At 43.9% G+C, this 23,381-nt stretch overlaps 1 protein-coding gene across 1 annotated transcript in view; it reads left to right on the forward strand.

Annotated features, from left to right (window-relative positions):
- Nucleotides 1-23,381, forward strand: part of frmd4a (FERM domain containing 4A) — a 55,659-nt gene that overhangs the window by 3,945 nt on the left and 28,333 nt on the right. The window contains exons 2-4 of the mRNA XM_061076886.1: nt 14,743-14,808; nt 21,062-21,156; nt 22,622-22,714. Of these exons, the coding sequence (XP_060932869.1) occupies nt 14,743-14,808; nt 21,062-21,156; nt 22,622-22,714 (254 nt within the window). The remainder of the gene's footprint in view (nt 1-14,742; nt 14,809-21,061; nt 21,157-22,621; nt 22,715-23,381) is intronic.

Consider the following 23,381-nt stretch of genomic DNA (forward strand, 5'->3'; position numbering starts at 1 on the left):
CATCACTTTTGCTCTAAAAAAAATGTGAAGTGACACGTTGTTATGCAAAACTCATCCTCAGCGAGTTCAACATCCCTGTAAAACATTTCAGACTTGACGAGATAAACATCCTATCACAGACCCGGTTCATTTCCACGGTTATAACAGGAGCAGACAGGAAGGTTCTCCTTGTCGGCAAATAAACTGCGATCCCAGCTGGTTTCCTAGCAACGGGGATCCCACTGAAAAGTTTTATACATATTTTAAATCTACAGTATCATACATATTCATGAGAGGGTTTACTGCTGTGTTGGTTTGAGGCTCCACTACATGATATTCAGCATTGAGAAACAGGCCAGTTTACTCCCACTGAAGTCATCTGGTACTGTTTCCTGTGAGAGTCGTCCTGTCACTGATCATATTCCTCTCTCACTGACGAGTCCCAGCGACTCCATTATGATACGAAGCAGAGACACTGCAGCGAAGCCCTAAAATAGCCGAGATACACAATCCTCCCTCTGTCTGGGAGCCGGTTCACTTACGTCTTCTGTTCGTGGACTGATAAAGTTTGGGCGCTCAGTCAAACCGGGGTGTTTTCAAGCAAGTGGATTTCTTGGAAGAAGAGCCGCTGTGATTTCCTGCAGCCCCCCCCCCCCCCTTAATCTGGACATGACTGCTTCAGCCTAAGTCTCCCTGACACTCATGTTCAATTTATCATCCATTTGTTCCTAAGTTGCACTGAAACAGATGTCAATAGATACACTCATGGCAGACAGGCAAATATCCAGCACAGACAAATTGTCTTACAGTCCAGTAATTATTGAGGTTGAAGTTGAACTTGTGACTTCCTACTGAAGAATTTTTGATCATTAGCCTCGTCTGGCAGCCATCTTTGCTCTCACTGCCAAAGGCATGGATCCGAATGTGAGAAAAATCTTTTCCCAGAACCCGACACAGAGAGATTTGGGTAAGGGAGGGGTTAGAGGGCCAGAACAGACATTGTCTCGCATTTTTCCAGTGCCTTGCTTCTTTTTTTTTAAATTTGTTTGCAACTCGCTGGAGGCATGTTTGCGTTTGATATCCCTACATAGGCCCGCACACACACACACACACACATACACACAAACACTCGTCGGTGGTTGAAGCCGTTTACAGTGTCTCCCTTGGGAAACAGTCTTATTTGCATAGTTTGTCTGGAAAACATTTCCACTGGTCCATTCCCAGGCTTATCAAAACCATGGTTCGTCAGTGTAAATGTGTGTGTGTTAAAGAGAGAGAGGAAGAGGCTCGTTGGTGTCTGGAATTAAGAAAAAACAGATTCCTGCAGAGATTCATCAGCAGCTCAGCCATGTGGAAACAATTTCCTCACCGCTCCATGAATCGTAAATCATGATCAAACTTTGATCAGTCATTCCTGTTTCATCGATCGAAGTGAGTTTACTGGAGGTTTGCAGTCTTGCTACATGTTAAGCATTTAAAATTACTCTTCTTCATGTGCCGTGTCATTTAGTAGGTGTGCACCCCATGCTTCTTTGACATGCCAGAATCTAATCTCTCTGGTAATGTGAGAATATCGCACGCTGCTTGATAAGACGATCAATCACTTGATTACAGGAGTTTCTCCACGCTAGCATATTCGCTTCCTCACATGCTCACCATACAGTCCAGCAAATGGGCTAAACTCTGATTACTGATAGAGCATAAGTGCAGTGCCAGATTTAAACCTGCTTATTTCAAATGGTTAGTTTGCTTGGCCTGTGGTAATGCTGGTTGCAGCTTTCTCTCGGAAACTGTCAAAAGTCACCTGCAGTAATTGAGCCGCAGCCAGTAAGGACCTGCTGCTGGACTCAGTGTGCATCATCCTGAAGCAGCGCCACCCCTGCTGCACATAGAGCTGTTCACCAAATTCAAAGCTCGGCGGGTGAAGCTCAACTTAATGTGCACAACTGGAATATCAGTTGTCGTTGCTGTTATTCTAATCTGCCCATTGTCGTGAATGTGCTGTCGTCGTGATCAACAAATCGCACCAAATTTGACATTGCCCTTCCTCGGGCCCTTAACATTACACATGCCAAGTTTGACGCCGATAAGATGAACGACTCTAGAGATATGTGTTCCACAGACAGACAGACCAAGATAGAAAGACTGAATTACAATCCATAGTTTATTATTGTATTTGTCAGGCTTACTCAGGATATCAATGATGTAATGACTATCCACTGTGTTTTTTATTTAATCCAAAAAGGATTGCCGAATATGAACCCTTTCCCAGATATCAGTTGCCATGTTGGAGACGATTCAGTTGTCAAACAGGATAAAACATTCGAGTTGCAATACTGGGCCAAGTTCGAGCAGCCTACTTGATAAATCTGGCTGGTATCCCTCTAAATCCTCGACATGTGTCTGAGCTGATGTGGCCACAGCCAAAAATGAGTGTCCAGTGCAGAGTTGATATGAGGCTTTTTGGAGGTGGTCCCTTTCTATTGAGTTAAACTGTGGCATTAGTGATAAGGATATAAGGGTTTATAATGCTTTAGGTTCAGAGGTTAGGGCCTCTGTATAGAATGGTAATCCCTGGGGATTACCGAGAGAATCTAGTGAATATCTGAGGAAATCCCTCTCAGGGACTCTCAGATCCTCTGTTAGTATGGATATTAGATCCCATAACAGTGTGTCCACATGTGTTTACCGAACAGAGGTTTAAAGAGGTTTAAAGTGTGTTAACCATGAGAGCTGCACGAAAATAGTCTGAATTTTTGTTTTTACAAGCAACAGCCCAGAGTATGTTTCTCTACAGTTGTATTCAGACATGAATTTTCTGACAACTGTGCCAACATGGGTTCCTTCAGATATTCTCCGGAGTTTTCACTGGAGGACTGGCAACTCAGACATTTGCGTTCTTGCATACAGCCTCAAAAGAATTCTGAAGATTATCTGGCGTTCAGTGCATTTCTGAACGCATTGTATGAAAAAGAAAAAAACTAAGATAGATAGAGACAAATAGATCAAGGGTTGAATGTATAAGTCACACTAATGCTGAATGAGATTAGAAAAATATGATGTTCACGTGTCGGATCAAGCTCCTCCACTTGTTTTCCAAATGTTCCTTTGGGGAAACCCAGTCAGTCATAACTCAAATCAGTCATCATTTAGAGGTTAATGTGAAAGCAAGCTTTAGGACTCCATTTTGGCTCATTAATTTTTACGATACGTTTTTTCAACACCGCAAATGCCTTCAATCGGTGTCTCTCTCAAGCATGAACACCTGTGGACTAAATTATGTATATATATATTGGACTCTAGTAATATGGGCACGCTCACATGAGCCCTGCAACTCTGTGTCGATTGGATTTCTGTTTTGGTTTCGTTGGTTTCATTTTTTCCCCGTGGTTTTTAAGCTTGCCAAAGACCGTAAGAGCAAGTATTTGAGTAATATTTCTACCTCTTAAGCTAAAAAAATGAACCCACTTCTCATCTGTCACTCTGCTACATGATTGATCAGGTTTTCCTTATTTACTGAGCAAAAGCTTTCCACCTCATACCTTCATATTCTGGCTCTCACCCCCGAGGGGAAGTGGCCAAATGGAAGACATTCAATACCTTTACAATGACAGGATTCCCTTTGGACAAGAGGAATTACACTCGCACACACAAACCCACACAGAGCACACATACTTGCCAAAGGGCTCTCCCTGCAGATGAGCTGGGTCATTTTTCATTACCCTGGCTCAGAGGAATCAAGTGTGTAGTAATGGAGCACGGTCACATTGAGCCAAAGCTATGGAGGGATAAATCCTGGACTGCAGAGCACATTGGAGGCAGACCAGACACGCTGCAGGACAGAGCGCCTTTCGGAGAAACAGACAGACCCTGCACTTCTCTATTTGTCATTAGAATATACCTCAGACTAGATCCTGGAGCAAGGAAATATCTTAGACTGCAACATATTCCTACTTTCTCCTCACCTCTCTAAATGACTTCAGTTTTCTTTATCAAGTTGCCTGTATTTGTTTACCTGCCTCGTTTTTAGTTTATTCCTACTTTCTGTTCTTCTCTTCCCACGTGAATTAATTTCCCCTGCTATCTTCACTGCTGTTTATTGCTTTTTTACACCTGTCTCTGTGCTGATCCGCACATAAACCCCCCGTATGCCATCTGAGCCAGCATAGCCTGAGGGAGATCAGGAGTGGCAGGACAGGAGGATGATGAGGTGGCGGTATGGGGATGTGCCTTTGTAAAATCGCAATGTTGACTTTGCGGATCTACGGGTTCCCTTGTCTGTGCTGTATCAGAGGATCACGATAATGTCGTCAGCTGGATCAAATTCTCTTTGTGAGGGAGAGCCTTCAATTCGTGCCTTTTTATTTTATGTTTATACCTCAGGGCCGTACTGTGCATGTTACAGTGTCTGAGCATTGTCTTTCAGTGCCTCCTCCTCTAAGTGCCCTACATTTCTGGCAAAGAGTGCACCACGGAGACGGCTAGATCTCCCAGAAAGTTGTCATGACAACTTTGTTTGCATCTTAGCCTGGAGAGCACGGGGGAGTTGGGCTGGTCAAACATTTATGTGTGTGTGGGTGTGGGTGTATGTGGGTGTGTGTGTGTGTGTGTGTGTGTATGTTTGCAGGTTCTGTCCGTGCCACTCTGAGTGCTTTTGAAACCAAAGATTTATTATGTGTATAGAAGCCTCCGGAGCTCCTGGAAAGCAGGTACCTTCAATGATGTTGTTCTCTGAAAGTCTTCCTAATTAGTCTGTAGATCTCTCGAGCCCCTGAAGGACACACCCACACAAACACAAACGCACAAGGGCAAAATTAGCCAAGAACAAAGAGGATTTGGGCTTTTTTTCCTCTCCCCTGCTGTTCTGGTCTCAGGCTACATGTTTATTAAGCCAGTAGAATACATCAGGACTGTGACATATCCACACACACACATAAACAACCTCATCTTGTGACTTCTGAGGACTTAATGTTGACTTACATTCATTTCCTGGGAACTGACTCAAACCTTAACCATATAGCCCACTTCCTTACTCTAATCTTCACCTAAACTGAACCTTACAATGACATTAACACACATCTTCAACCAAATTTGTATGATTTATCTATGCTTTTTACCCCCATAAGTCTCCATAATGTAACTGTTCAAACAGATTTAGGTCCCCACAACATGGGTAATACCACACACACACGCACACACATCCAGGGACACACACAGGAGTTTGCAGACAGGACTGTTTAATATTCAGCATGCTAAATGATTAGAGTGTTTGGTATTCCATCCAGTCACAGGACAGAGGATAGAGGCCACTGGAGTTCAACCGCTCTGCAGTGCACATTGTCCTTGAGTTTAAGCCAAAACCTGTGTGTCTCTGTGTGTGTGTGGGGGTTTGTGTGTGTGTGTTTGTGTGTGTGTGTGTGTGTGTGTGTGTGTGTGTGTGTGTGTGTGTGTTTGTGTCATAAAGGCTACGTTTGGGGACAAATATCAGACTAGAGTCGATTGGGTCCAGCTTTGCCAATTGTGGAGAACAGCTGTGTTCCCAATTGAAGCAGATTTTTGGGTCAGTGGTTAAGGTCAGGGTTTGGGTTAGGCAAGCATTGGTAATACGTGGTGTCAGGATCAGTAAGTTGCTTTTTTGCTTGTGTCAAACTGAAAAGTCAGACAGTCACAAGAAACAAGAGATGGAGGTCATAGATGAAGATTCCTCCATCAACAAGGTTCAGTGGGTTTACAGAAAGACAAAGATTACACACACCACACACACAATACATTTATATATAGAATACTATAAGCACGGTGGAACCAAACACCCACCCCTACGTCACACTGTCTTCTTCATGCGGTGCCAGCAGTATCGGTGAACACAGGGTCACCGGGGTCTACAGTGATTTCTCACAGTGTGAATAATAGATGAAGAGAGGAGGTGTGGGGGTAAAAGATCCTTCCCCTGTGAATGACTCACACTTGCATGCACAGACACACAGTGACAGCCGAGATCCTTGCAGATCAGCCCCCATGATCGGCAAGACCGCATATCAACGAGATAACAGTCCCGAAGCCGTGACATCACTCGCACCTATTTGGCCCCAGACCTCCCTGCTCTTCTTGTTAGTGTGTAAATGCGCTGGCTGACCCTATACTCGCCTCCCCCCATCACTTTGTCCTCTGTCCTTCCTCAGAAGCTACTTTAGATACTGACTCACCTCAGATCTATTTCATCCCGAACTGAAAGCAGATGTATGGCCACATTTTCAGAGGCACACCCACCAAGTTATACACCGACAGATGACACACACGGTCGTGCTCATAATTGCTTCATCAACTAAGTGCTTCCTTTAGGTCGGGAATTCAAGGAATGTCCAATCCTTGTCAGGAAAGGGCAACTCTGACCGGGGGAAAGAAAGAGATGCTTCTTCTCCCTCCTGTGGGAAATAAGCAAAATAGAATAATCCGTTTCGACTACTTTCAATACAGCTCATCACTAAATAAATAAGTAACAACACATCCAAAGTTATGGTGGCATTGAAGACGGATGACCTGAATGCAAACTAAACGCAGTGGCCAGCGGTGACTTGCTCTCAAACTGACACACTGTGGCGCAGTATCGTCGCACTGTGCTTTTATTTGCTTCTTGGATTTCATCAAGCTGTGGACGTTTTCTTTGGTCCCCTTTTAGAGCTTTCTGTATTAAATATAACTTCAGGCTCCCTAAGAGTGCCTGTGCACACGTGTACAACTCTGTGACCCAGTTATTTTCTGCAACACAGTGAAAGCAACAGAACACAGCAAAGGCAGAAAAAGAGATGGAGTAAGTTGTGGATTCAAATAGGGAGAGAAAGGAAACAAATGAGGGAAGAACGAGGATGTTGACATGAAACGAGTGAGTGAACAGAGAGGAGCAGGCTCCATTAGCAGAGTTTTGCATGAGCTGTTTCCAGACATGGGCTCCGGAAAACTGGGTCCACACATTCACAGTTTGCCTCTCACATATGAAGGACATAGCAGGTGATTGTCTGGGTCAGACGCTTTCACAACCAAAAGAAATGGTGAGGTGCAGTCAGGTGCAAGGGGGCGTGGACATTACCTATCAAATTCCGCTTTGACGTTAGATTCTTTAATGAACATACAACTTGTTTGACAATTTTGCAGTCTTCCCTTAAAGCTCTCCATTCTCATTGTTTTTTCAAGTTGCCATATTTGTCTGTGTCTATGTACAGTATATACCTCTTTTTATCCACATTTGTCTCGTGTTAGAAACGCCATCAACAGCACACAGTCGCTTGCTGGATATTTTCTCACATATTTTCCTGCTGTATTCCCTCATGGGCTCACTCTGACATTTTCTGGACATTTCACCAGAGGCTGTCAGGAAAAGTTCCAAAAAAACTTGGACTTTCTCATTCTCGCATCCCTCTGTAAAATGTCTGCACTTCAGTGAATGTTTGAAAGCAGCGATGGATACAAAAAGAGACTCAGTTTACACCAGAAGATAAACACTCAGTGTTAAATCAATGACATATTTATGCTGCATATTTACAAAAGCATTTCATTCATTTAAGATCAGATAATTCAACTGTGGAGGAATCTGAAAGGAATGAGAAGAGGAATTTTAGACAATCAGGAATTTCTCGTGAACAAGGTGATGTTGAGTTATGACAACAAGGCATATTCAAATTTACTGTAGTTATATGAATAGTAGCTCACTGCCTTTCTGTGCTATCCTGAAACCTTTCACAGCGAAGTCATTTTTATGTAACGTCTTATTCTGATTCATTGTGGATTGAAGCCCCTGTGGGCGCACATGGCAGTGAAGTGGATATAAAACGAATATGAAGGCAGAGATGGGATGTGTCGCTTCAACACAGCTAAAGTTAGGATCACGCATAAACTATGAAGCATGATTTCTGATGTCTTCATAGTGCTGAAAGAAACAGCTCATAGCAACTTTCACAGTAAAAGTCTATGAAATTCACAAGCATCTCCATCTGTCAGTCTTAGTCAAAGTTGATGCAATAGCTACAAATTTAGGTAAACATGTCCTGGGAAAAAAACAAAGAGAAAGGTTTTTGGTCAAGTCTGGGAGCAGAGCTTTGTAGTAAAATGAGAACAAAGCCGAGCTGGCTACAGAAATATCTACAGTTTGTTTGAAGTGCCAGTGTGTTTCTGATTTAAGAAAAAAAGAAAAAAAACGCCCTAACTGGAACCACATTTCAGTCCCAAAGTCACTCACGGGCAGGGAGGGTGGAGCTCACAGACACACAGAAAAACACACACACACACTCGCACACACACACACACTTATATATATTGAACAAACAAAACAGATCTCTCACAGTCGTTTCTCCAGACATTCCAGGCTGCTTTTCCATGACCCTCCCTGCTCCATCTCACCGTCCCACTCCGCTGCTACTTGCTAAATGGAGAATAGGTCGGGATGTGGCCGTTATTGTTTTTCCGTTGGATTTGGAATAACCCACTGAGCTGAAACTGTTGAGACCCATCGTATGATTTGTTGAATCCTAAGTTTGTAATTTAATCAGCACCATCTGCAGATACCGTTGCGTCAAAACTGACGAGGAGTCATAAAGCTTATTCAGCTATAATGATCTCAGCATCATAAATCATCGTAGGGACGGCTGGTGTCAGACCGCGCTTGCTCTCAAAGTGACGTGTTTAAGAGAGTGTGTTTGTTTAGTCTCCACAACTATGGGAGAGACGCAGGCAGAGACAAAGAGCGTGGAGTGTGTGTGTGTGTGTGTGCATGTGTGCGTGTGTGTGTCAATCTTAACTGCCTACCGCAGCGTCCCGCAGTCAGGGTTAAAGAGATTCTCCATCTTGCTTCAATTAACCGTTCAGCGCTGTTTATATCACATTCCACCAATATAGGTTACCTTTTCCACCACAGACCATCAACCCTGTTCCCCCTGCTCGACCCTAAAACCTGACTCTTTATACCCACCGCCTGTTAAACCCACCTCACCCATTCGGATCCGTTCCCCTTTGGGAGCCTCCTCCATAAAAATACACCAGATCAGCACCTCATTACAACCACACCTCAGCCCAGAATAGAAGCCATAACACGGCTCTGTCAGGGCCCAGATATGTCACACCTACAAGTGTTTCTCAGCTTGTTCCTCTTGGCAAAGGTCCTGTTAAGGTGACTATGTGTAGGGGACACAGCGGACCAACAGCTGTACCATCGTACACTACCTGCCTTGTTTCCTGTCTGCCTTCCTTTTCCTTTCTGTCTTATTTTGTGAATCTTACCCCCGGCTCATTCAGCTTCTCTGGCGGTAGTCACATCCTTTCCAAACAGGATCAATAATTCATAAACTCTTGTAGCTCAAGCGTTCAGGTCCGTCCTTCTACATATTCTTCTTCTCCTTTGTTTTTTTTTGGCTTCTATCATTTTCAGTTTTACCCCATTCCTCCACTGCCTGCATTGTCCCCTTCTCAGCCCCCTGTGCTCTGGTCAAACAACAGGGCCCTTGTGACAGCCAGCTGAGGAAGCAACCAATAAAGAGAGATATGTATTTGACCGGAGAGAGAGGGACCAGTGTAGGTACTAAAGCCAAAGAAAGAGTCATCTGGAGATGTTTAAGTTGGACAGGCCAGTTTCCGGTGTCTGGAGCAGGCCAAAAATATCCAGAAACAGAAAAATCCAGCAGGACAGGAAAGGATACACCTCCTCTTTTCTCATGTGACCTTCTACATTCAGCAAACTAAGCTGAATTGTTGGGCTTGCAGCACAAGCGATGGTAGCAACACAACTGTTGAAGCCAAGCACATGAAATTTGATTGCATCTTTGTGTTGCTTTATATCTGGGAAGAGAGTATTCGTGATTGATCTTGTAAATTCAAGATAATGCCTTGCCAGTGGTATTTCAAATATGGTGCAACTGCATTTGATTCAGACACAGACGCTGACAAGTTAAGATTGAAAACAAATGACCAATTATCCCTGATGCTGACAGTTTAGCTCAAGGGATTTATATGGATAGGGTATATGTGCTGGGCTACATGTGGCCTCTGTGTTTTCATAACATGGGGAATTACTCATGTTGTAATTCAGTTACAGGCTGGTCTACAGTTGCAGAGTCATTCAAAAGCTTTATTGACAGTAGGTTTGGTCTTATCCCTGCCTTCACAGCACACATTAGTATCTATTTATGGTGCCAAAAACCAGACTGATTTTGTTATGTTAACAACTTGTGGTTTCAACGGCTGCTGCTCCAGCTGTACAAGGTGAATACAAGTGCCCAATTTAGGTCATATAAAAAAAAAGGAGAGAGAGAGTGAGAGTCAGTCCAACGGCTGCAGCGGACAGAGAGCCAGAAGTCACGCCAGCAAATCAAACCTGAGAGCGAGGAGGTTTGGGTTTGAAAGTGCAGACAGGAAGTGACAAATCCCAACTGAAAGTCCTACTTGTTGTTGCAAAGTATCATTCAAACATTTAGGACTTATAGGAAAAAAAAACATGCACACGATGAAGGCCTGGTATATAACATGAAAGAAAACTTAGGGCTTTTTCAGACCTGAAGATTCATGTCTGTGTTACATTGTTTACATCAGATCTGGTTAGTTTTGGTTTCACGTTGCAATTTAGGGAGCTCTTATGTGATATACATACTTCCTGTCATCCATCCTACCTAAACTGGACATTGATTGGTTTGAGGACAGGCGTCCGACTGACTGCAGCGTGTTGTGTTCTCGTCTACTGCTTAGTTAACATTTTGAATGAAGTGCATTGGAAAAAATAAGTCTTTCTGTTCTGATTCACTTTGTTAATTTTGTTACCACTGATATATTACTATGGTATTACTACCAGCAAAACAAATTACCTGCTAGCAATCCTGGGAGCCTCTTCCGCTCCTTCTTCTTGTCTATGCTGTCTCAACCAGCTGCAAATGGTCCCAAAGTCCAAGCCATCCCAAAACAAATCTCACCGAATCATGGTCAGAACGAGACCATCTCATTGGTTGGAATGAATATTAGTCCATTGGGCCAAACCTTGGTCCGAGGCCCCTTCCACACCTGTTATTATGACTGAAAGATCGGGCAGTCCAGACCAAACACGGAGGCTGTGAAAGCCCCCTGTAACAAATACTTTATTAGGTAACACACAAATGAATGAAAGTTTTTGTCAAATTTAAGTATGCAATTGTGTTGATATGACTTAACTTCCAAGTTGTACGAACTTAATTCACAGTTTTTTCAAATTGATGTCATTTTTTTAAGTTGGCTCAACATCATTTTTTTTTCACTGTTATTGTCAAAGTCCTGCGTGGAAAGCGTCTCTCAAGGGGAACCCCTCCTCCCAGGCACCACTCACTGGAGGAGACTTCATATAGAGACTGTGATCCACGCTCACTGCTATTTAACGGCACACTTTAATCAGTGTGTGTCTGCAGACTGTTTGGGTTGGTGGGCACACACACACTCACACACACACACACACACACACGCGGGCACACACACACAGAGGGGGAGAGAGAGCGAGAGAGAGAGAGAGAGAGAGAGATAGATAGAGAGAGAGAGGGAGAGAGAGGGGGGGGCAGAGAGAGAGAGATAGATAGAGGGAGAGAGAGGGGGGAGACAGTGAGAGATAGAGGGAGAGAGAGAGAGAGAGAGAGGGAGAGAGAGAGAGAGCGAGAGAGAGAGAGCTGCAGTCTCTCCTGGCTGGAAGCTGCTGCAGAGCGCCCCCCCCCCCTCTCCTCTCCCCGCCCCCACATCTCGCCTCCATTATTCCCGTGTCTTCGCGGCAACTCCGGTGACAGCGGAGGGAGGGAGAGAAACAGAGAAACACGGCGAGGAGGAAGGAACGGCGAGGCTGTTACCTGTGGTGTCGTCGTCCTCCCCCCTCCGCGGCTGCTGACCGTTGGTACAGTCCCCCCCCCCCCCTCTCTCCCTCCACGCTCCCGTGCCGGTAGCGAGAACCAGGAGGAGGCGGAGGAGGAGGAGGAGAGGAGGAGGAGAGGTGGTGGTCGACCGGGATCTAGACCCCGTGAGAAGCTCCCTGCTCGCGGAGGGAGGGAGGGACGTGAGGAGACAGCCGCTCGGAACTACCTCCTCCAGTGAATGGCCTGGAGGACACCGGGGATCCGACCCAACTTGTCGGTCACTAACATGGATGCTGACGTGCCTCCTCCTGTAGGCCGGCGGGGAGAAGAGGGGTTTTTTGACGCTTCCCTGGCGGCAAGACGACTCGTCTCAAATTGGATCTAATCATTTTATTTATATATATCTAGATATATATTCTCTCTGTGTGTGGGAGCTGTTTTCTCTTTGCGTGGGAGCTTCGCAGGGAGAGCGTTGTTGTTTGCAAGGTAACTAATGCTACTGCACTGACCAGGCATCACTGTCAGCTGTGTGTGTGTGTGTGTGTGTTTGTGTGTGTTTGTGTGTGTGTGTTGTTTTCGTGTGATGAGCCGGTGTGAACATGGCCGCCTCGCGTTGTAGTGTCAGCTCACATTCTCTATTTTCATCATCCTCCAACCCGCTGTTTCCGGTGAGTCAGGCCGGAGGATGGAGCGAGGTTCGGCCGATTCAGACCCGACTCCTCGTCCGGAGGAACCAACATGCATGAATCACACAGAGCAGGGAGGTGGTGAAGGGCTTTTCCCACATGTGCCTGTCATGATAGGAAAGTTTACAACATGCATCAGAGCACCAGTGTTGCTGCTGTGGACAAATCCAGCGACTCATTGCAAATAAGATCTGCTTTAACTTGAAATATCGCAGCTTTGTTGTGTTTTCCTCCAGCAGCTATTCATAGAAACTTCAGTGCATTTGATTTCGTGGTGGGGGGGGGGGGGGGGGTAGAAACCCAGCAGCATGCGTCCAATACCACAAAGTGAATTTTAAGACTCAAACCAGCGAGAGTCTGTCCCTGCCAGATTGAGCTGCCTTGGTTTTAGCCTGCAGGCAATGATTTGTTACCTTGACGTTAAGGTTTGTTGTATTCCCAGGTGCCTCAAGCAGAGTCCCAGTGCCAGTGTGTGTGTGTGTGTGTGTGTGTGTGTGGCTGCATTGCAGTTTGAACAATTCTGCAGACAAGGAACCTCAGTGAGATGTTTTGTCTCTATTTAGTCTCCCATCTCATGTCCAGGCTCATTAATGGCTGATTCGATTTCAGATTAGTTTAGCCAGCAAATGCTTTCACATAGTATTTACATCCAGATTAGTGACTTTGTGTATATACTCGACAAATCAGGGTACTTCTGTCACTTTCCTTTGGTTATAATGAGTCCTATTTGCACCACTGAGCTACTACACAGTAGTCATGGGAGTAATTACCATCACTGTATACTATATATTGACAGAAAGATTTGGAATTGTAATGGCTCTTCAAGAAGAGACATGAAAACAAAGGGCAATGTGGAAAAATTTACGTGTGTGTGTGTCACGGACTGTGTGCACAGGTGCACCCAATCTAAACCCTCAAACCACAGGAGATCAATGGTGAGTGGGAGGGTAAACCCAATCCTTCAAAGTAGCATGAAGCCACACATGCACACACACACACATGCACAAGCGCACATTCAGAGTTCACACTGGGATGACCGTGGAAAAGGAACTCTCCCTCCCGTGCCTCTCGATTCCTTCACTTTTCTCCGTCTCTCTGTCAAACTCTCACCTCCAACCTGCCACCTCCATGCCAGTTGGCCCGAGCTGTGAGAAAGTAGTTGTACATTATACTCGTGTTGTGGACACACCCTTACCAAATTGCCAGGGCCTCAGGTGGCCAATATGATCCTTCTCATGGTGAAGAGTTACAAACCGGTTGTGCTTGTGCTCATGTTTTATGGCATCTGTGCTTTGACTAGAGTTTCTCATCGAATGTTGGACAATGAGCATGTCTGTCTCTCCCCCCTTTCGCTTATGTCTCCGTCTCCTCCAACATTTCTTACCCCTGCACCCCACCCATTGATACACCCACACACACACACAGACACACACCACCCCCCTTCCCCCATCTCCCAGATGCGAGGGAAGTGTGGGAGGAGCCAGGGGGCTGTTTGTGTTCCTCAGGGTCCCCGCTTCCTGTCAGGTTGTGGAGAAACTCCACATGTGCTGAAAACACCATAACATACACACACTAACACGCTACATGCTGAACACTGATCAGCGTTTGTATGTCTCTTCTAGAAAGTCTTGTGGATTTTTATAACCTTAGTCTTCTGTTTGTTGGAACAGTGGCAAACTTTCAGACATGTTTAAGCTTTATCTGCCGTGGGAAGCGTTTCATCTAACTTGTGTGCGTGCGGTGCAAATTTCCCACAGTTGACTGTTTCGTCAGTGCACCTGCCTCAGTGTTTACGGACGAGCTAGGCAGATGGATATTAACAGTTTTTCTGAAGCTCAGTTCTGCAAACCTTGCATCAACAACTCAGACAAACACGGGAGTGAACACTGTCAGCAGGCAGCCTCACCTGCTGTGGGCATTGCACTGATGGATAATGGATTTCCTGCTCATGGAGCAGCATTAGAAATGTCAAAGGAAGGTAGATGTGCAGGACGCTGTCTCTAGTGGCTCATCTTGTGTAGTTAGCTCGGCTGTTCTTGTTAGGACGTATGCAGACATGCTAACACCAAGCTTGTCATTCAGCCTCGAGTTATTTGTACATTTGAGTCGTTTTCTTCACGTTTGGCAGCAGTGGATATCCATAAAAAAGACTGCTTCTGATATGCATTAGTATAATATGAAAATATACAATATACGCATATAAACAAACTGTTGTCTTTTTTTCCTTTGTTTCTTAGATGACAGAGGGGAGGCGATGTCAGGTCCATCTCCTCGACGACAGGAAGCTGGAGCTCCTGGTACAGGTGAGTGTCTCATCTCTCGTCTCTCTTTGCAGAAGCTCATTTCTTTAGAGCGAGGGAGAAGGGATGTCTGGTGTCCTCAGGGACTGAATTACTGCTGACCGAGGGGAATTCGGTCAGCAGTAGGTGACTTTGCACTTTCTTGATGCTCACCTGATCTCTCTGCACACACACAAAATCCCACTCGGGCATGAGTGCTGCAGACCCTGCCCTGACTTGCAGTCCTACCAGCTAAAACTTTTCCCCTTAGCTCATGTTTATCTTTTTAATTCCCCAAACTTTCTGTTATCATTACATAATCATCTATCTTTCTCTATACCTTACTTGTCTGACTGTTTGTCAGTGTGTCTGCCTGTCTGTTGACAATGCTGCATCTTATCTTTCAAACGCCTTTGAAAAGCAGAGCAGCGTGATGTCCTCCTCCTTCTACATTCAGGTTTAAATCCTCCCAGCAGGTCAAAGGCAGCAGAAGCACTTACAACAAGCCAGTCTCTCCTCTGGTTGCAATTTTATTCCCTTACTTTCTCAGCTAGCTCTTTGTGACTGTAGAAGTGCTATCTTCTGCTTTCTGTTGTCACACTTAATAGGAACAAAACGTATTTTATGACACACATTAAGGGAAGATAGGGATTTTTAGTTTTACAGAAGCGTTTTTGTAAGAAGCTCATTCAACTCTTCCTAACCCCCCGAGCTCCTCTTGGGTCTGACCATTACCCGATTCCACTGGAAAGAGAGAAAGACAAAAGGAGGTAATTGCCCTGGAACAGGAGAAGAGGAGCAAGCAGAGAATAGAAAGATTGATTTAGAAACTCAGGGGGTTGAAAAGTGAGATGAGAGCTCAGGAGTGGTGAGACAGGAGATGATACTAAAGGGATGGGAATAGAGAAAAGAAAATGGAAGGGAAAGCCGAGGATAGGTCTGCTGACTTTCTGATTTGATTACTGTGTCAGAACTGATGCTCTCTTTCAAATTGGTACTTCTCTCTGGTCTCTCCTCCTTTTCCCTCTCCATCTCTCTGACTTTCCTCTCTTCACCCTCCATGTCTTGATTTGTCACTCAGCGTCTCTCTTGCCTTCACCTGCCTATTCCTCACTGTCTCCATCCAAGGCTACATTCACACACATACATTTTATATTTATATTTCATATCACTTTTGCTGCATTTGCACCTGCTATACATCCTACTCTAGTCTCTAAAACTGAGGCTTTTTAGAAACACTATACAAGTCATGTTGACACACTGGGTTTGTGTTTTTATGCTCGATGGAGTAACTGAGACTTCTGGAAACAATGACACCCATGTTCACTTACTGATTGGGTCTCATCGGTCACCACTCTACTCAAGTGGTGAATGCAACATGACGTTACTTTACTATAAGTAACTGTTTCCCCTCGTCATCAGTCTAAGCTAAGAATTTACTTTAAATATGCTGTTCTTTATCCTTTGCATTTTCTGCAAGCGAACAACTCCATAGTAGACAATCTACTTCCTGTTTACACCAACACACACATGGCCGCTGTATTTGAAATTGCGAATTTTCATGTGATATGTATTTTCAGGTGTGTTTGTATGGAAGGAGATTATTTCAGACATGGAGCCAAAGCCAAAACTATTTTGAAATGAAAACAAATGTGTGTAGACAGCTTGAATCTGTGGACCTCCTCATCAATCCATCCTCTCTCTTTCACGCATTATTCAAGCTTTTGTCCATCAGGAATGGATAGAACATAAATGCACTGTTGTAAGGTTGAGTTAAAACATTACTCTATTGTGCACAAGCTGCTATTGAGAAAATCCTTCCTGTTTACCACATAATATATGAACGTTTGGCAATGTTATTAGCAAGTGAGAAGACATAACAGCAAAGGCCAGAAAAGGGGATGTTTTTAACAAATCACTGTCATCTAAATCAGGAAACTGCTGTCTTTCTTTCTCTCGCTCTGTCCTCGTTTCTCTCCGCTGTGCGGATGTACAAAGAGCCAGGGAGTTGTTAGTAGGACCGCAGAGAATTACAGTGTTATTCTTAGTTTTCCAGTCTGGTAAGAAGCAGTCACGTCCTCTGTTCAATTCCCTAAAAATGACTTTCTTGAAGGGATGATCATAATTCATGAGCAGTGAGAACATTCGTATTTTTCATTACTAAGGATGTGTATATCCAGCATTACACGCTCCACTGGGCTACTTCATGTCTCCACTGATAATTTACTGTGGTCAAGGCTTTCCTGTCGAGGTTTTCAGTCACAGTTCCTGTCTCCAGTCCAACTGCTCCAGCCAACTCGCCCTCCTAGAGACTGGATCTCACTACTGTCACTGACTTATAACACTGACCAGCTGTTTAATCCCAGTAGTGCTCTTCACCCTTTTCCTCTTCCTCATGCCTCTCCTCCTCCTACCATTGATTGCATGTCCTCTGTGGTTTGTTTATGGAGCACCGCCTCATTGGCAGAGAACCATGTGCCAGAAGGCTCCTATGGACCAGGTTGTAAAGATTGAAGCTAACCACCAAATACACCACCGTGTGAAGAAATGTCAATCATATGGCTATCGCTCCCTCGGGCTGGTGTGATGTAGGGTAAAGAGTGAACAGGGTATTGCGCCTACATGCCAGTGTTCATTTGAACGACTTTATGTTGGAAACTAGAATGCTCCGCCCTGACACAACTCTCTTACTTACCACATTTATATCTGGATTATTAATTAGATCTGCACCAAACTGAACACACTCATAAATATCAGTGTGCTTAACATGGCAGATTTTACATTAAAATCTATGACTTTATAAAAATCAACAAAAAAAATTTGCAAAACACCCTGAATCGCAATGTCAAAGAAAGTAAAACAAATAAACTGGATCTGCCCCCTGATCTGGATCAGCACCAAAATGTATTGGATTCTTACCTGACCAATAATACAAAATAAAAATAAATAAATAAATAAAATACAAATCCATCCAATACCACATTCTACCACCAAGTTTTGTGGTTATCGATTTCGTAGTTTCTGCGTAATCCTGCTACCTAACAAGCAAACCAATAACTTCCTTGGCATAGGTACAAATTTGAATTTTACTATAAGGTGCCTGGTGAATTACTATAAAGATTAAGCATTACAGCATAGTGTGCATTAGTTAAAATATCAAAATCAGACTTTAGGGGCAAAATAGAGAACATTTATGATAAGTATGTGACTAAAAACATTTCCTTACCCATCCTTGGACTCTTAACGACTGCCACTCATAAATCATTTAGTGCACCATAAATCTGAACAAACCTGAAGGCGCCAAGTGCCTGACTAGCTGTTTGCAGAGATTAGGCTGTGACTTGCTGCCAGCCTAGCAAGTTGTTGAGTGTTGTCACTTGTCTGCAGGTTTATTCTAGTATGTCTCCTCCTCATTTGCCCCTCTCTGTAATTCTTACGCTGTTAATTACCTGTGCTGCTGAGGAGGCACAAGGTAAATGTCTATTAGCAGTAATGCTGTCTGAGCCAGCAGAGAGTTTTAGTGTCTGATAGATAGTTGGCTCCGTACTATGTGTGTGTGTGTGTGTGTGTGTATGTCTGCATAGTCCGGATGTGTCTGGAGTGCGTCTCTATTATTGTGCCATATTACTTATACAATACCTGTCATTCACAGTATACAGTATATTGCTCTTGGTATCTTCCACAACATTAATAAACACTTGTGTTAGGTATCTGCCATCTCACAGACAGTGTGCAGTGTCAGGATGTGTGTGTGTGTGTGTGCGTGCGTGTGTGTATTTGTGTGTGTGTGTGTGCGTGTGCGCAGGCGCGTGTGTGCGTGTGAGAGGGGAGTTGTCACTTGAAGAGAATCAAATTGAATTATACAACCCAGTACAGCCCATGTGATTTTTACATTCTGCTTGTTATTCATAACATAGTCGTGACAAGAAATTCTTTCCTTGTTCTTTTTCATCTTCAGTCATGCGCTTCTGATATTCAACAGTATATCTGGGATGTATAATGCTTCTACTTTGGCAACAGCTATGGCCGTTCTTAGACGTTTATTTGACATGCCATTCTTGTTAAGGCGATATCCCAGGAATTTATTCAAATTTGGCACAAACTTGCACTCAGGAATAAACTGATTCGATTTTTTAGTTTTAAGTCGAGGTGACATTCTTGGGAACAGACAGAAGGTATTACATGTGCCACAGACGTCCTCAAGGATTCAAGGATGACCTGATTACAATTTTACGGTCAAAGGTCAAGGTCACAGAACACACTGTCGGCCATAACTCAAGAATTAATAGGCTAATTATGTCTAATTTTCAGATAAATGTCTCATTGGAGGAAATTATGAGGTGAAGACATTCAATATGCAAAATGTCAAAGGTCAACTTCACAGTGATATCACAATAAGAAACTCTTTGAAAACCACATAATTCAGGAACAGAAGGGATCATCACCTTATCTCCTGTAACTTGACTGGTCGACTCAGGGATACGACCATGAGGTGCTCATTCTGGTTTTATCTTCATATCATTTTTGCATGAGTTTACTGTCCCTGTCCGCCACCTCATTGTTTGTTATGCCTTGGCGGCCCAGATGATGTTGTTTAATTGATAGTGTTGCCAAGGCAGCTGACTGCTGCTTCGTGGTAATAAGAGACCACCACTGCAACGTGCCCCAGACTGAACCAAAACACGTATTACTACTAATGCTATAAAGATTGCCTGTTACTAGACCTAAAATTTCCACATCTAAAATGTTTTGAGCACTTCAAAGAGGTCTTGTGCTGCTCTTGTGAATGGCTACTGTCCCATTTGGAGAAACAACAGAGCCAGTAAGAGCTTTTGTGGATGTGACTACCAATTTTCTCAGAGTGAGACAGATCAGGACTTTAAACACTGTTATGGTCAGCTCTATAATCACTTCTCGTGATATATTCAAGAATATGTAAACATAGAATAATTACAAACCTATCATGTTCTTTATCCTTTTCTTTGTCATTATTCTTACTCCAAGTATTTATTTGACTTTAGCAGGGATACGTCAAAGGGACATAGCGACAAAATCATTGAGCACAGTAGCCCTGTTTTATTCAACATCATCTGTTTTATAAGTCTGATACATCAAATGTCATAAGACACAATAAACCTATATGTTCGCTCCCCCTCCAGCTCGCTCTATCACTTCTGCTTTCTCCAGTGCCTTTTTGTGCAGCAGGATCACTGTAGGCGTCGTGCTTATATGAGATCTAGGTCACTGGAGATGCATGTGTGTGTGTGTGTGTGTGTGCGCGCTTGATGTCTGCATGACATCACCTCCTTCTCTTTAAATAGCTCTTCTAACCTCTGTCACTAAAGTTGTGGCTGTGAAGTGAGCACACAGCTCAGGACCCTGGGGGAAAAATTATTAAGAATGTACGCAATATAGCACTGAACTGTAGCTGTGTGTATGTGTGTGTGTGTGTTCTACAGGAGTGCTCTATATCCTTGCTTTATATTCTTATTGAAAAACTCCATCATTTAAACACATACCACACCCTGCACTGTCTGTTTGTGTGTTTGTATTTGTTTGCACACAGTATGTTTTCTTCACCACATGTGTTTCTCTTACTTGTTGTGATAGGGCTGTATGCATTCGGTATATGGGCTTGTCTGTGCAAATATGCATGTAGATTTTGTGTGTGTGTGTTTGTAATGAAATTGTAGGCAGCGAGGCACACCCATGGTTAACCTCAGGGTGGGGCGTGCTGCTACTCAGGATGTCACAAACCAGCAGCATATGGCAGCAGTCCCTGGCCTCTGCTTTGAGATGCTCTGAGCGATGGGATGAATGGAGCCTGTCGTCACATACACTACATAGCACAGACAGTATTCCACAACATTAACTAGCTAGCGAGCTCTTGTGCTAGCTGCACAGCCCTCTCCCTGCAGTAGCGTCATTCAGCCCAGAGCCATGACTCTGCAGTAGAGGTGTGGGTCAGAGAGTTGGAAAGGAGAGAGGGAGGGGAAGGGCAGGGTACCTGCACTGTCAGCAACATCCCCGCACTCCATCCATCTCTCTCGCAGGCTCTCTCTCATTTATCCCCTCCTCTCTTGCTCTTTTCCCTGGTGTTTGTCAGAATGCATTGCATTAAATCAATAGCTGAAAGAATACATTAAAACTCCACCACATGTACTTGTTCCAATTAAACTGCAGTTTGATAAACCACTACACTCACACAAGACAAGTAATAACAGATACATGCAATCACAATGAATAGAGCAATTCTAACATGTCTGTCTCTTTGCAGCCCAAGCTGATGGCAAAGGATTTGCTGGATCTCGTGGCCTCTCACTTCAACCTCAAGGAGAAGGAGTACTTTGGAATCGCATACACAGACGAAACGTGAGTTTAAAAACTGCAGTGCACGAGATGTCTCTCAATAGCCCAGAACTGTTGCTTTAGTTTATCACTGCTGCCCCTGGTAAACAAAGGAATAGAGAGATCACTAGAGTGGAGTTCACAGGGACATTTCAATGTGTTTCTTTAATCCCACAAAACCAGTCTTGGTTTCCTGCAGTGTCACTGACACCTCCATCAGCGCTGCTGTCATTATAGACAGAGTTAGAGCAACCGAAGCTGAGGAGGATTCTCTGTCAGACACAATGTGGAATAGCAGGCTTGATTTTCAGTTAAGACACAGCCACGTGTAATTGCCTTCTGTTTCGGGTTTATTATTTAAAATGTTTCCACATAATGTGACTGCTCCACTACGACCTCTTAAACTAAAAGTGCCCATAATTGACCTTTGTTGCATTAATGAAGAAATCTAAATACTGCACAAAAGACAAGAGCTAGTGTAATTTATATATATATATATATATTTATCTTTTTTTGTCCTGTCTGGTCCATAGGAATATTCAGTGTGGTTCTTCTCACTTAAATTGTTTGTTGCAGCCTGATTTAGGTATGAAATGGCTGTTTGATGTAAAAATATTCTCTTTTATCTCACCTCCCTGCATATATCCTGTGGTTTTTACTTGTTTTTCACTTACAGATGAAAGGTAAAGGGTTGTAACGCGTCGTGATGTTTGGATGAGGCTATGATTGTCTTGCTCTGGGCTAGCAAAAGGTTGTAAGGGCCGTGTCTGCCAGGAGGCTTGTTTTGAGAACTGTGCTTGAAATGCAAAACTGACATTCAAATTAGCTTTACTGTGTTTTGTGACCTAGAAAGATATAAGCACCACAGCATGATAGCCCAGAACAAGTCATGCACGCATACGAAGGATTTACATACAGGCAAACATTTCCACCGCCTCCATGTCTCTATTTTTGTTTCATCTCGTGGATCTGCTGATGTCAAACTAGAATGGCCTTTGCTCTGTGGCATTTACACAGCTGTGAAACATTCTGGAGCCAGTGTCAGTCCAGCAAAGCAATATCAGCATTGCAGTCTTAGTCCCCCAGGGCTAATTCTACGGCGTGTGGATTTGTAAGGTGTGCCCGTGGAGAGCAGACGCCTCAGCTCTGAGTGCTCAGTGGTCAAAGAGACTGTATGGAGGGAAGAAAAATGGAGGGAGAGACAGAAGGAGGGCGACTTGGAGAGAGATGTTGCTCAGTTGCTCAGGATACCATGCAGGGTTACCAGGGTGACAAGCTGTCTCTGCAATTTCCCTCTGTTGGTGAGGGGAGAGAGAAATTAAAGGAGGGGCAGAGAAACGGGGGAAATTGAAGGGAAGGGAATGAATGGTTACACAAAAACAAAGATAGAGAGTATTGAGGAGGAAATATGTTTTGTATAACCTTGCTTTTGTGATTCACACATCTCTGGATGAAAGCACTGATTATTTTTCTTCCTTTGTCTCATCAGGGGCCATTTTAGTTGGCTGCAGTTGGACCGCAGGGTATTAGAACATGAGTTTCCCAAGAAGTCTGGTCCTATTGTCCTCTACTTTTGTGTCAGGTGAGTCTTTTCTTTTCTTCAGTAACTAAATTACCTCATGTACACATATCATCTGATCATAGATGGTGTTTGAATGTGTATGGGAGAGAGACAGAACGATGGAGAGAGTGTGTTGGTGTGTATTTGTGTAAACGGGCACATGCAGTCATTTCGTAATGGGAACAGATTAACAAGGTTAGTTATGACAAGCCCCTATGAAATTGCTTTGACCCCCAGTGTTTAACTCCCGCCACAGGGCCTCTCAGCCAATCATGAGCCACTGAGACCTCATCAATATGCTGTGCATGCAAATCCCATCACATGGCTTCACGGCAAAGTGCCATACTCCAAACAAGGTGGCAGAATGCTTCCCCGTAGTGAGAGAAGTCCGATCATTTCTAATGAAACGCTGGAGACACATTCAGGACGTATTTTGATGAGGTGTGAACATATACTGTACCTATTGCTGTTCACTTGTGATCAGATCTCTCAGGACAGATGTGAATACCACGTCTGAACATGGCCACTAAAACGATGATGCTGTTACCCACGTTTACTTCCTGATTGGGTCTCAATGGTCATGACTCCAATGCTAGCTGGGAATGCAAAGCTTTACTAACCCCGACTTTCATTTACTCATCCACCTTGTCATTGGTCCAAGCAAAGAAATCCCTGGTCTCACTTCTCA

This window comes from Limanda limanda, chromosome 8 (genome assembly GCF_963576545.1).
Source record: "Limanda limanda chromosome 8, fLimLim1.1, whole genome shotgun sequence".
Lineage (NCBI taxonomy): Eukaryota > Metazoa > Chordata > Actinopteri > Pleuronectiformes > Pleuronectidae > Limanda > Limanda limanda.